Raw genomic sequence first — 13,894 nt, 5'->3', positions numbered from 1 at the left:
GACCCGGAAGCTGTACGCCGGCTCCCTCGGCCATTAAAGCGAGATGAGTGCCGCAACCCCAGAGTTGGTCATGACTGGACCTAATGGTCAGGGGTCCCTTTACCTTTACCTTGCTGAATACAAGTAAAATATGCATGCTACATTGGAATATTTTCTAGGGCATCAGAAAATTTCAAACTGTAAAAACTTATGCAAATTCTTCTAATTCCAATTGTTTCCAGAAAATCCACAGCAATGTTGCTCAGAAGCGGGGGGGGGGGGGAGAGAGTAAACAATATCTCTAAATTATGATCTACTGAACCACGTAGTTCTTGTGTTGCACTAAGAATGCAAATTGCATACTTTTCAGTGCAATTAACACAGAAATCATGTACCACATCCAACAAAAACAATGAATTTTAAACTGTCTTGTGCAATATACAGTTTTTTAATTAAGAAAACATGCTGAAATCCTATATACTCTCTTGAAATACAGACTTTCAATTAGTTTCAAGCAGCTATAGCAGGCCTTTTAAGATTTAGAACACTGAGACGTGCCAGATGTAGGGGGTTTTCACTGTATAATAGGAGAAAAAATAGTTTGTGTGATCTGTTTGAAGATTTATCAAAACCAGTGGGATTATAACTTGAAATCTGATGACTGCTCAATGAGAGCAAGTACTAGAGTTGAAATGAACACTTTTGTGAAACTAACTTTGAAAGCTGTTGCTGTGGCCTCCAGTGTCAAATGTCAGAAACTTGATCTTTGGGGCCAGAGTTCTCATCAAAATGAGAATGCTGATTTCTAGTGAGTCTCCAGTGGATTGGGGGCGCTGTGCACGGCCCCGCAAAGGGTGCCCACTGACAGATGGGTGAGCGATCACTATCGTGCAGTGAAGAGCTTTTTGTTGAACCACCAAGTTGGCTGGGGTTAAGTATTGTGGTCAGAGCACAAGTAACTACTGTAGTGCTGTGTCAGCAGATCTATCCCTCTAAGCAGGGTTTGGCAGTGCACAGGATCAGGCCATTTAGAATTCTTAGTTACAACACACAATGATAGTCTGGTTGTATAGGGAAAAGCATGTGCTTTGTAAAATCTGAATTTTTATGCGGAAAATGTACATCTATTTGATGATAGAGCAAATACCTAGGACCTGATAAACCTAGACATTTGGGTAATTCTTCATTTTGGCACTTATTTTCTTAACCTTCCTTGAAAATACACCCTAGAAGTATTATTTCCCCTCCAGATTCTTTTGACAAAATATCAGCCACTAGCTTTTGAAATTTCACCTGTCTCTTGGTTTCAGCAAAGTTTCAGTTCAGCTTTACTCAATTTTCTGTATAGGAACAGGTCCAAACTAAACAAACTTTGAGGAGTTTGTACCAAACATTGAGAAATATGTAATGGATGGTTCAAGACTGTTTAAACATCACAAAAATGGCTTCCTTCCTAGGAAAACTTGGCTATGGTGAAACAATATCTACTACAGTGCTCTGCACTGTAATAAATATTAAATATAAATTAATAATTTACAAGTACCTGAGCAAAGAAGCAAACCACCTTCACACAGCATAGCACCAAAGGCAGTAGCTCAGAGTTCTTTAAAATAATGGGTTTTGAACATTAAAAATTCTACCTATTGATATAAAAATATTGATCTCCAACTGGAGATGAAAATAGTGCAAAATTCTGTCTTCACTTTCCAGGATACAAATATTCCATGGTGTCATTTCATATAGGCAGTATTGCAGGCTCTATGCATCTGAAGTGGTTGTTTAGGTGCAGGCCTGTTTAAGAAAAGGGTCAGAAACAGAATAATAACATTAGCAAACATGCTAATTGTGGAGCAACAGAAAATAAGTTATAAATATATTGGCTTTAAGGAATTGGTAAAGGTTCTTTGGAAAACAGGAGCATTCCTCTCCATTCATTCAGGTCATGTAGGGTTTACTGGAATCTTTTCACCTTAATATTTTACTGTCATTTGTTTTATGCACATTTTATTCATGGCACAAAATATATTTTAACAATTAATAATTTTAAGTGGTTGTAGTTTATATCAATCAGCTTTTTTTCAAGTCAGTGAGGGTACTGGCATCTTGAAATGACAGCATCATTCAATAAATACTAGTGTCCTTAAGCTGGTATTAGTTAAGCCCCTTCCCCATATTTTATGGCAGAGCTTTGGTGGAATTGGTTTGTTTCAGGGAATTTTTATCCAGTCCCTCCCACAACATCTGATTGCTTCTCAAATTTACCATGTGGGAATATACTGGCTGATAAGAACAAGCAACAGCAGAAGAGCTCATGAAAACAGATGCTTATTTAGATGACTGAAACAATTTTGTGAGTGAGAAACTAAACTAGCCATCGCAGTACTTCACAGATGTTGATCTGCCCTCCAACTCTTCATCCCTGACCATTGCCCTTGCTGACTAGAACTGATGGGAGTTGGAGGGCACCATGTTGGGTATCCTTGAGCTAAGTTTTCCCAACAAAAAGGAGCAAATTCTAAGATATATTTTATAATGTTTCTTAAACATGTTTTCTGTTGGAAACGCACAACTGGAAAGCCAAACTAACCTGACAGGGGCAATTTGAGGCACAGGTTCTGTGGAACTCTTAAACTGAGCAGATTTGTTCTTCTGAGGATCAGCTGGCAAAGGTTTTCGTGGAGGACTTGGCTTGAAAGATTCCTATAATACAAAGTAAGTTCATAGAATTGTTACTATAAGATTAATGAATTATTATATAATTCTTCAGTCATGAAAGTATAATTTGTTTCCCATAAGTCCTTAAAATCATGCTTTAAATTGAAACAAACATTAAAATTAGGTGGCTCCTCACTAATCCTATTTGTAGAAAATGAAAGTACAATATTAAGACACAATATAGTGCTTTAAATTGTGGGGGAGGGGGTTATTGTCATTGTTACTACGGTATGTATTTTTGTGTTTTTATATTATAAACTGCCCTGTGATCATTGGATGAAGGACAGTATAGATATACATTAATACTCAGCTATGAGTGATCACCAAAGAAGAAAGAATATTAATGAATAAATAAAAACCAAACAGGTGCAGAAATGATTCCCTCTGAAGAAGGTCCAAAATTATCTCTTTGAGCAAATCTCTAGTGTATTTTAACCACATGATTTTGCTGTTTCAAAAAGGGGAAACAGTATGACCACTAGCATTGTGCTGAAAGCAAAAAAGAAAACATTGAGTACAACTATCATGGGGACACCTCAAAATTTACAACAAATTAAACCATAGATCTCTCCTATCTCTTTTTGTGTAGGCAATATGAATAGATTGTTGCTGGATACAAATATAGGTATAGCAAGTGCTGCTTCCATTTTGTTTTAAAGATGGTACCAAGAGATAAGTCTGATGATATCTTGTTAAAAATTGACACACACACAATCAGTTGCTATGCCTGAATTGTTCAAAGTAGGTTACAGTGGTACCTCGGTTTACAAACAGTCCTGTTTACGAACGCCTTGGACCCGGAAGTGTTTACATCTGGGTTCCGCGGCGTTGGATGCGCAGACACGATCTGCGCAGCTCGCGCAGAAGCGCTCTATCAGCGCTTCACGCACGCACAGAAGCATACCTTCAGGGAGCGAATGCCTCTGTTTACGAACGCCTCTGTGGAACGGATCACATTCATAAACCAAGGTTCCACTGCAATTTCAAATAAAAAACTACAGTCTGCAGTAAGAGTGTCTTTAATTACATCCTAAAAGGAGGGAATGCTGCTGTTAAAATACTATCAGTAGAGGTGCTAGATTTCACAAGAGGAAAGAAGTTCAGATTTTACATCATTTTTTCAGACTCTACAAGGAAAACAGAAGCTGAAACATAAGGAGAAGAAATATTACTGAAATACTATATGTTTATAACTTGCAATTCTGTTATTGTAGCTCTTAGCAGTAACATACTTTGAGAGGGGGAAAAGAGGCATGTTTTATCACAAGGGAAAATATTTTATTACATAACAGGGTTTTCCAGTATGAAGAGCTTTTATGAAACAAAGATTGTATAATTATATTTATATGGTACATGTGACTCTCTCCATACATGAAATGAATGTGTGGAGCTGCATGGACCAGCCACAACCACCACTGTCACCACGCTCCCCAATGAACATCTATTTGACATTAATCAGAGTTTTCTGCACATGTGTACAAGTGGAGAGTTCTCCTGACTGGTCTGTGAAATGCTGCTATTCAGAGAGGTGGCTCTTATATAAACCAGTTAATAAATAGCAACAGCAACAAGTGCTTCATTTGGAGATAAAAATTGCAATGTTAGAAAAACAAGCCCCTACCTTAGGTGAGGTTGTCAGTACAATCAGGTGAATATACAGAAATAGACATGAAAATAGGTTCCAACCTTTTGGTGATGTGTAGCAGGATGGCCCTTAGAGCTATCATTTGCATTATTGCTAAAGTTCTGTGTGCTGGGGAGGCCTGTTCACTGACCCAGTTTCCCCAGGGAGTGTTAAGTATAGATCAGATGGATTTATTCCTTTAGCTTTGGATCAGTAACTTTGAGGGCTTTTTAAATGTGTCAGATTTTTACATCTAAGCCAGGGAAATGGTTTTCAATATAACCGCTAGCTCTTGTTACTTCTGTAAAAATGTTTTTATACATTAGGCAGTTATAAATAGTTCTTCAATATGAAATTTCTGTGGACTGTCTTTGGATATGAAACAGAAAAGGGTCATAATATACCCAATTTTACATGCATTTTTAAACACATGCTTCACTGCAATACCTATATATCTTTCGATAGTGAGTTCCAGAGACAAAGGGTCAGACTCAGCTGTGCAAATATTTTCCCTGATATTTTTCCCCTCTAATTTTAAGCAATTGAAGTAACAATCTTGATCACATGATTGCATATGGGAGAGGAAACTCATTTCTTTCCTTGTGGTTTGTTTTTCTTATCAAAATCACGCCTCTAAACTGATTTGGGGAAGCATACGAGGCCCAGAACACATTGTGCAATGAAAAGCCAGTCCAGTTCCCTGGGTAGATAAGAGCTGAGTTAACTGGCCATTTACCTCCCGCCATTTATTCCTTATTCTCTAAATGGCTCTTATGGCTCTAAATAAAATAAAATTGACTCATTGACTCAGTCTCCAGATTACAAAGACATCATATAGTACAGCCATCCTGAAACTGCAAGGGGGTTGCATGTTTGAATGATTCTCCATGTAAAAATGCATTTCTTACATTTAGAAAAATTAGACAGGAAAAGGCAACACTTTCATTCCAGATTCCCACAGGAAGGGTGTTCTTGAATTATGGGGTAAGGGGCATTCAGATCCTTAGGATCATAAGCATATGAATCAGAAAGATGCCACATAGTACCACAATATACTGGTGTAGCAGGAAAAGATGTCAGTGGTAATATTTAGAATGGAGGTATGAACAATAATTACAATTGTCAGCATGCCTTTTCACTCTGCAATGAAATCAATCAACAAAGACATAACAAAAGAGAGAGATTGACTAAAATGGAGCAAACTATTCTGAGGTGTGATTTGAAGAATCAATGTGACATCTGAATAGCTAGCAGTCCAGTTCTGCTCTGGACCGATGGTGGCTATAGGTGCCATAGAGTTGAAACGGAGAAACAAACAAACACGTACCTGATCACATCTGGGTGAGGGGCTGGCAGGCAGCAACCTTCTGGATGTGGGCTGCGGACACGGTAATTCACACAGGGGTGGGACAATACGCTCTGGTGGGCTCAACCGTGGTGTATTCTGTGTCTTCACAGGATTACTAACATTACCTGTGTGATATCGTTGCAATCCTTGTGGATGTCTCTGCAGATCCATAAAACAATATTATACCAAGTCATTTATAGTTTAAGCATGATAAGGCCAAAGTTTGGCTTTTTTAGATTTCACTGATTTTAATGAGAGAAAGCAAGAGGAGGGGAAAGGCTGTGTTCTAAGTATGAGATTAACTCTCCCACTGAAATCAATGGAACCTAAAATACTTAACTTTCACTGGAGTGGGTCCATATAGTTCTCAGACGTATCTTATAATTCATAGGTGTAAACACAATTGCTTACAAGATTGCTTTTAACTGCCTCTTGTTTCCTTTTTAATATGGCCACTTTACCTTTCCTGAAGCCAAGGAACAACCAATTAAGTTTCCAGAAGCTTACTTGAACACTAATCCTTGAATGTTGGAAACCATTGCCCCTGTCTGTGATGGTGGCTGCAATCCACGGTCGAAATACATTTATTTATTTTCTCTATTTTCTCCATCTGTCTAGAACTTAGAGGCCAAAGTGCATTTTTAGGCCTAGACGGTTTTCCTTTTATTTCATGTATTAATAGAAATACTTTAAAATTTTACTATTTCATTATATCACCCCATATAAAAATACTTCAAAGTTATGGGAAATATTTTTTATCAGCAATACTTTGTGTGAGAACCTACCTTAGATGTATTCAAATTTTGTGACTTTTTCACCAGATTTGTACTACTGTGGGTTGTGGTGGGAACATGATTAGGTTCAAATGAACTGGAAGGCCTTGCTGGAGTCACAGACCTGAAAAACATACATGTGTGTATAATTTTAACAGAGGATTTTTTTAAAAAAAAAAACCCTTTAGTAAACTGTGAAAGTAAAATCCATCCACCACACTTGCAGCAGAAATAAAAAAAGTATTGATATTTTTGTTTAGAGCCACTAGTCTGTTAAATTAGCTCTTGCAATCTGTGCAAATGCTGCTTTACAACACCCGAGAGACTCTTCTAATGATGCTGGTGCTCAAGCTGTAATGACCTCAGCTATGGATATTGTGGTTCATTCAGTGGACTAGAAACAACAATGCTACTCCAAGCTTTCAATATATCAAGCAGGCCAAAATAAAGGCAAACTTCCCTTTTTAACTGCTTATCCACAAAGTGAAATAAAAAGGGTGTTTCTGAATAGCATATCCCCGTGGCCTTGCTGCAATCTGAGAAGTGCTCTTAGAAAAAGGCAACCATGTAGTTTTCTGAAACCTCTCATATGAGGGCCTCACCACCTATGCTAGTCTGGCAATGACCCCCATTTGATGCATGGGTAAGCAGCAGAGGGTGAAACTTTTATTTGCCTGGAGCAGGGATGAACAGACCCATTAAGAGTCTGGTCCATCCCATTTCTCAAGACAGGACTAAGCCCATCCCCTTCTGAAGTGGAATTTAAAAAACCTACCTAGAAGTACACACCTAAAAGCACAATTCCCCCCTTTAAAACCTTTGAAATAGTGTTTCCAGTCACCTAAAAGCCTGAGTGCTAGAGCACAGTGACTTCTTGTCATTGTGTGCCTTGAAATGAACGGAGAGTAACAAGACCTGATGGTATTACATTGCTCCCAGTGGAAATTGTATGGGGGAGACAATGGTGGTCCCATGTAAGCACTTGGGAAAGCTGTGTTCTCTGCACCCAATACAATTCCCCTTGGTAGAAGCAAAACATCCTCAATCTCAGTATGAAGCATCATCTTATCTGCAGCAGCCATAAGAGGAAAAGCTGCCTTTCCTGCTGCTGTCCTTGAAGATTTTTAGACTTCAGCGTATAATAACCTTGTGTGATCTCTATCATGGTTCTTTTTACAAAAGAGGGTACTTGTATATCATACCTTAGTTTCTCTATTGTAGTCTTCTTATTAATAAAGAACAATCTAATCAAGATCTTCCTTTTGATGTACATAAGTGAACCAGCAACCAGAAGGCACAGGGTGGTAATGAGTAGCCCTATTATTAAGCTTCTTTTATCTGAAACCAAACAAACAAATCCACAGTTTTTATGACCGGACGAGTCTTGTCTACCTGATGTCTGCAGTATAACTAACCTTCAGTCAAAAACAAATCTTTTGTTTTACTCAGCTAACTTGTATATATTAGGGGAAGTGGCATTGTTGCTGCTCCCTTGTGTCTCAATCCCCTTTGCTCCTATAATGTAGGAATGCATAAATTATATGGAGGAGCCATGGCAAAACTACCACTATGGACCCCGCCCCCCTCAACCGCCCTGAAAAGGTGTGGCTATTCTCAGATGAGTCCATTTCTCCAACTTTGTTTTCATAGCCCATGTTACTACTATAGCAGAGTTTAGTAACTCCATGGAAAAATACTGTGGGGAAATAAATGGCAACCATGCTGCCCCATAGCAAGAAGAGGTCCTGTGTTTCAACACTGACACCCTCCACACCTATTCTTGCCCTTGTTTTTTGGTATCTCTGCTGTAAATATTAATGGGGGTTGATAGGAAACAGGAGAAAATGGGTAACAGCAGGACATCCCACAGCACTTTTCTTCAGGGCAGAGCTTCAGTAGTAAAAGCTAAACCAATTGCATGGAACTCAGAATAAGCAATTAAAAATAATTTGTCTTCACATGACAACTCTCTTGTATATTATTTGAGGTGTCAAAAAGATATAGCAAGTGTGGGAAATAGTTCTGAGTCAGGCAGTCTCGAGCAGGTCGGGCGCCCTGGCGCTGAGGGGCGGAGATCGCTCCGGCGCCCCCGCCCGGCTTCGCCGCGCAGCGCCCCACCTACTAGCATCTTTAGAAACCCCTATTTTACAAAGCACAGTTTTGTCATTGCAAACAGATTGTTGAAAGTAGCAGGACATGTTAATGTGAAATGCAGCTCTTCTAAAAATAAAACAAAGCATAAAATGAAGGTAGTTAATCTTGACGTATGAATTACTTGAAATCAGTTTCCCTTTTCTAGCTACTGTAAATACCTTACAGTTCACACACAACCATGATATAGATTAGCATCCCTACGTACTATGGCGATGGTATACATTCCTGGCCAGGGCCGTCTTAAGCAGGTCGGGCGCCGTGGTGCGCAGATCGCTCCGGCGCCCCCACCCCATTTCTTCCTGCAGCTGGTGGGCGGGCGCAGCGTGGTTTCCGCACAGCGCCTCCCTGCCGACCCACGCCACTAGAGTCAATAGGCAAGCCGCCCCAGTTCCTGGCTTAAAATGCACCTAGATTACTTCTTTTTCTTAATTTATATCAAAGTGGGTTTAGGGAGGGGAAAATCTGCCATAACACAGTATTTCATAAGAAACATCCGGGCAGGTACAGGATAGGTATGGATTGTGGCAAACACAATGCGCATACCACTTCCCAAACAAGGGAATGAACAAGATGCAGACAAAACGGGAGTGTGTACATTGACTATATTCATTATTCACTTGGAAATATGGGCTGTTTCACACATGCATGCACATTACTTGATTTATTTACTCTCAAGTAGAGCTAAAAGTTATCCAGTGGTGAGAGCCCCTCAAAGCTGAAGCTGGCCCTGTTAGTAGGACTGCTTTGAAATGAGTTTAGTACTGTGGTCTTATTTGCTTGTTGAACTCCTGTGTGTGTGATTATTATACCAAAGGTCTCCCTCTCACACACAGTTCCCCTTTTGGTCAGCTATATCTTGCTGTGAAATTGTAATGCCACTGCATTGATATGGATATTATTATGATGTCACAAGCTCAGCATTACAATTCATTACAGGAACTAGTATGCAGTAAATGCAATCTAATTTGCTTTTCAATAGCACTGTTCATACAAAAAGTGATATCATTTCCAAGCCAAATCCTAGCTGTATATGTAAATGTCGGTTGGATTCTTCGGTCACATTAGTTAAACTAGGAGTACAGCCACAGACATCAGAGCATAGGATAAAGTTAAAAGAGGGAAGTCAAATCCTGTGGAACTTCAAGCACAGATGACCCAAATCTAATGCAGCTGTTGCTGTAGAAACCTGAAGTGGTGCTGTCCCCATGACACCAGGTAGTGGCAAGAGACCATGCACCCCTGGCAAGTGAAGCAACGCCATCAAGTCCATGGACTGGGAAGTCACCACCCAGGCTGTCATCTCCATCACCACCACCCTTTCCAGCCTGAGGCACATGCAGGAATGGGTTGGTGGCTATCTGTACCCCCAGGTGAGTGAGCTCTTGTTCAAGCAAATGGCATAGTAAAAAACCAGGAAAAAAGCTCTCACACAGAAGGAAAGGCCACTCACAACTGCAGGAAGCAAAATTTTAAAAGAGGATTGTAAACAACCCAGAAGACTGCACCCTTAGAGTAAGTTTTCACAAGTCAGAGGCCAGGAAGACAAGCCTCTGAAGGAGAACAGGTCAGACCCAACTGTCATCAACCACACACAGGGGCAGTCTGGTGGATGGGATTGGCCCCTCCACCTGGAAAGGGGGCACAAGACTGTTTAGGGCTCTGCCTGACGCAAGAAAAACATCCTTGTCTAGCACATCCTGCTCTGCCAGGACTATCAATGCCTTTGACAAGGCCGCAAAAAGCACAGTTTTCACCCAGGTTAAACTATTATCTTGATGAATACCCAGTAATTACCGGTAAGTACTTCAAGAGTTTGAAACAGCGTTTTCTATTAGCACATCTATGATTGCTACTATAGTTTGGCAGTAACTCAGAAGAAAACACACGTAATGTGTGCCCTGATTTTCATAGACTTTATCTGTGATCTTGCTTGAGCTTATTCCCACAACATCACATTGCTCACATAAGTGGACCACTTGCACAATCATTTTCAATCTGCAAGAGAGCTGACCGAGATAACAAACGAACCAGGGAACAGGAAATCCAGAAATGGACACGAACTCTGGAGTCCTCTGTAAACTTGGTGCCCACAGCAAACACCATATGGCTTTTGCTTCATAATAAAGCTTGCTCTGCAGTTAAGTCATTTACTTACCAGATTGTCTAACTGGCCCGCTGTCTACACTGCCACCAAATCCTGCCTTGTCACAAAAGGGAGGAGCCCAGTGGGCCTCACAATGGCAATTTTTTTTATTGTTGCAGACCTTAACAACAAAGGGAAATATGCACATGAGTATGGAAAACAGTACATGAACATGAGGCCTGTCCACTGTCTGTCTGAAAACTACTCAATAATAATTAAAAGTTATTAAAATAGGGCAACACTACTTCTTGATGTGATTGCAGGCTGCACTGTTCCACAGAAACTTTGTTCAAAATGTATCTCCTAATAAAACTAAAAAAAGTCAACTGCAGAATTAAAAAGCAACGGTGGAACTGTAGCCACAGAATTGTCTGGAAGTTGCAAAAGGACGTAGGTAGTTCTTCAGGGAGAACACTGGGACCCCTACTTGGATTTTGTATTAAAAACTTAAAGGCTGTCTATTGTCTTTTCATCATTTATGCCCACTTGCCTGCTACTTCCTCAGTCCACTGAAGAAAGTATACCTTTAAAGCTGCATGGGTTGTTTTAAAAAAGCCAATCATTGGATGATCAAGTGAGACTCGAATCCACAATCCACAAAATTATAGCTGAGTTTCCACCTGACCTCATGCTTTAAGAAATGGCAGTAAAAACAGGTAAATGCTGGGAGCTAATCTAAATGTCTTAAGGAATTCAGAGAATTTGTGCAAAAGGGCAGGCACCTGAGTTTAACACTAAGATGCTTAACATCAATTACTGGAGTGAGACCACATAATTTATAATACATTATTTAGTCACTTTTAAGATCTGCAGGTTGAGGCAGATGATTACCAGAGAGAGGCCTTTCAAACAAAATTCCAAGGCTTTTTCAACAAAATTTTAATCTTGCTTGCTTGTTCTTATGTTGTTTTTGAGATCTTCCTGCCTTTTTGGTCTATTATGCAGGTTGTATTTATATTTTTAAAGTTTAATGTAAACTGCCCTGGCAACATGTTGGAAGGGCCATATACAGAAATATAAATAAATAAATAAATAAATAACAAGGTATTCATTTTTTAAAATATCTAAGCTCAGTTACATAACTAAGGTTTCAAGCCCAAATCAGACTGTAATATGTGAAACATTAACAGGAAGTTTTTGAATTAACGTTAGGTTCAAAATTATGTAAAAGAGAATGAAATTCTGTTTTTTAGCCAGAGAACATCAATTTGTAGAAAGATAATGATGTGTAAACCTCAGGAAATTAATTTTTAGAAATATAAGGATATTGTAAACATAGGTATTTCTGTTTTCTGTTTACAAGAAGTGTGCATGCACACGAAAACTCATACCAATGACAAACTTAGTTGGTCTCTAAGGTGCTACTGATAGGTATTTCTGTGTTGGGTAAAAACCACATTTCCTTTCTTGGACACTAAAAAGGGCATTCAAATTGATCTTTTTGGAAGGATACTTGGAAAAAAGCTTTGACAGATTTATGACAAAGCATCATAGATTTCAAAAGCTGTAACCAATGAACAATTCATTGCTCAGCTGGGTGTTGACTGACTGTAAAAAATTGGATCTGTAATACTTACTCCACGTCCATGACATTTTGTTGCACATTCATGAACCCCAAATACGCTGGTATTTTGGCAGCGGCGGTTAAGGCAGATCTATACAAGAAAAGAAGAGCAGGCTTACTATTGCCAGACAATGTATGTGCTTGTTTTACTTTTTTCTGTGCTGTGCTTTCCAGAAATGCTTAAAATGTGGGAGATTTTGCAGTCAACCCCAACAATGCATGTCTATGCTAGTTAGTAACTGAAGGGGTTAATGTCCACATAGCTGTAAATTGCTAGAGAAGGCTAGATCACACCCAATCACCTTCGTGGAGGCAGGCAGGAAGGTTTGTTTCCTGTTCCTCTCTCTGCATCAGGATGGAACAGACATGCCTTAACATAGCTATCAGCCTTGGATATGTTTCTGAGGTTGCTCTTGCTGTATTTTTCAACTAAGAACATTCACCTGTATTTCTTATCATTTCTAATAAGCATAATGCAAGCCTTAGACCTTTGGGCAAACCCAGGGCCGGTGCGTCCATTAAGGCAAACTAGGCAGCTGCCTAGGGCGCAAAAATGGAGGGGGCGCTGGCCAGCCTGCCCTCCGCCCGCCACCACCCGCGCCCCCCGGTGCTGCACGAGGCGCGTGCATGCCTCCGGAGAGCGGCCTGAAACCACTCAACAGCTGACAGGTGCAGTAGAGGCGGCCCCAGGCTCGCGCTCTCCACACGAAGCTCCGGAGGCGCGCGGGGAACGCAAGCCTGGAGCCACTTCGCCGCGCCTCTCAGCTGTTTTTTATTTTATTTTTTATTTTATTTTATTTTTTCTACTTTTTCTTTTTTTCTATTTTCTATTTTCTATTTTTATTTTTCTATTCTCTATTTTATTTATTTATTTATTTATTATTCCACTTTTATTTTTTCTAAAAAAGGTCAATAACTCTGGGAAATTGGGGGGGGGGGCAGAAGGTGATCTCGCCTAGGGTGCAAAAAACCCTAGCACCGGCCCTGGGCACACCATTTTAAACTAACCTTGCATTCTACGCTCTGTTTTATTGAAAAGGGGGAAAGGTGTCCCAGCTGCCTTAAGGAGCAGAAACATAAAAAGAAGGTTTAAAACCCCAATTCTTATGATTCAGTAAATATGCCTAACAATGGGATTTGGACTCTGAAACTTGGGCTTTTTAAAAACAGGCACATTGGTCTATAGAGGATCAATTATAATTACTGTATTTCAATGCGTAATGGTCACATTTTTTGTGCTGATTTTTCCTTTCCAAAAAGGGGGTGCGACCATTATGTGGTGAATTACGGGATGGAGGCAGAGGGAAGGGGTTGCGGATGGGCAGCAGAGGTGGTCGCTCACCCACTGCTCCCTATTCTTGGCTGGGGTGACCCTTAGGGAGCCAAAGGCGAATGGCAGCAGCAGCAGCAACCTAGGTCTGGCTTTGCCTCGCCTCAAGGCCAGAGCGCACAGCGAGAGCCCATGGCACCGTGACCAAGCTGCCTCCTTGCCTCTTGACTCCATGAGACCCAAGGTGGCAGCAATAGCAGCAGCAGCAGCAGCCTGGGCCTGCCTTTACCTAACATCTCCAGCTACTTCTACTCGGGGGCAAGC

The 13,894-nt window shown here is 40.3% G+C and overlaps 1 protein-coding gene across 3 annotated transcripts in view; it reads right to left on the bottom strand.

Moving 5' to 3' along the window:
• Nucleotides 1–926: 926 nt before the first annotated feature.
• Nucleotides 927–13,894, bottom strand: part of ADAM12 (ADAM metallopeptidase domain 12) — a 185,470-nt gene continuing 172,502 nt past the window's right edge. For 2 of the 3 annotated variants that reach the window (XM_035137595.3, XM_035137597.3), the window contains 6 exons: nt 12,314–12,391; nt 10,749–10,857; nt 7,642–7,777; nt 6,452–6,563; nt 5,646–5,825; nt 2,272–2,679 (listed from right to left, as the gene is read on the bottom strand). In XM_035137595.3, coding sequence (XP_034993486.1) covers nt 2,419–2,679; nt 5,646–5,825; nt 6,452–6,563; nt 7,642–7,777; nt 10,749–10,857; nt 12,314–12,391 — 876 coding nt within the window. In that variant the 3' untranslated portion in view covers nt 2,272–2,418. Of the gene's footprint in view, nt 1,771–2,271; nt 2,680–5,645; nt 5,826–6,451; nt 6,564–7,641; nt 7,778–10,748; nt 10,858–12,313; nt 12,392–13,894 lie in introns of those variants that run through there. The other variant, XM_035137598.2, reaches the window with a different exon arrangement.

The sequence above is a fragment of the Zootoca vivipara genome, chromosome 5 (assembly GCF_965207765.1).
Source record: "Zootoca vivipara chromosome 5, rZooViv2.hap1.1, whole genome shotgun sequence".
In the NCBI taxonomy this organism is placed as follows: Eukaryota; Metazoa; Chordata; class Lepidosauria; order Squamata; family Lacertidae; genus Zootoca; species Zootoca vivipara.
This window is presented reverse-complemented; position numbering and strand designations above follow the sequence as displayed.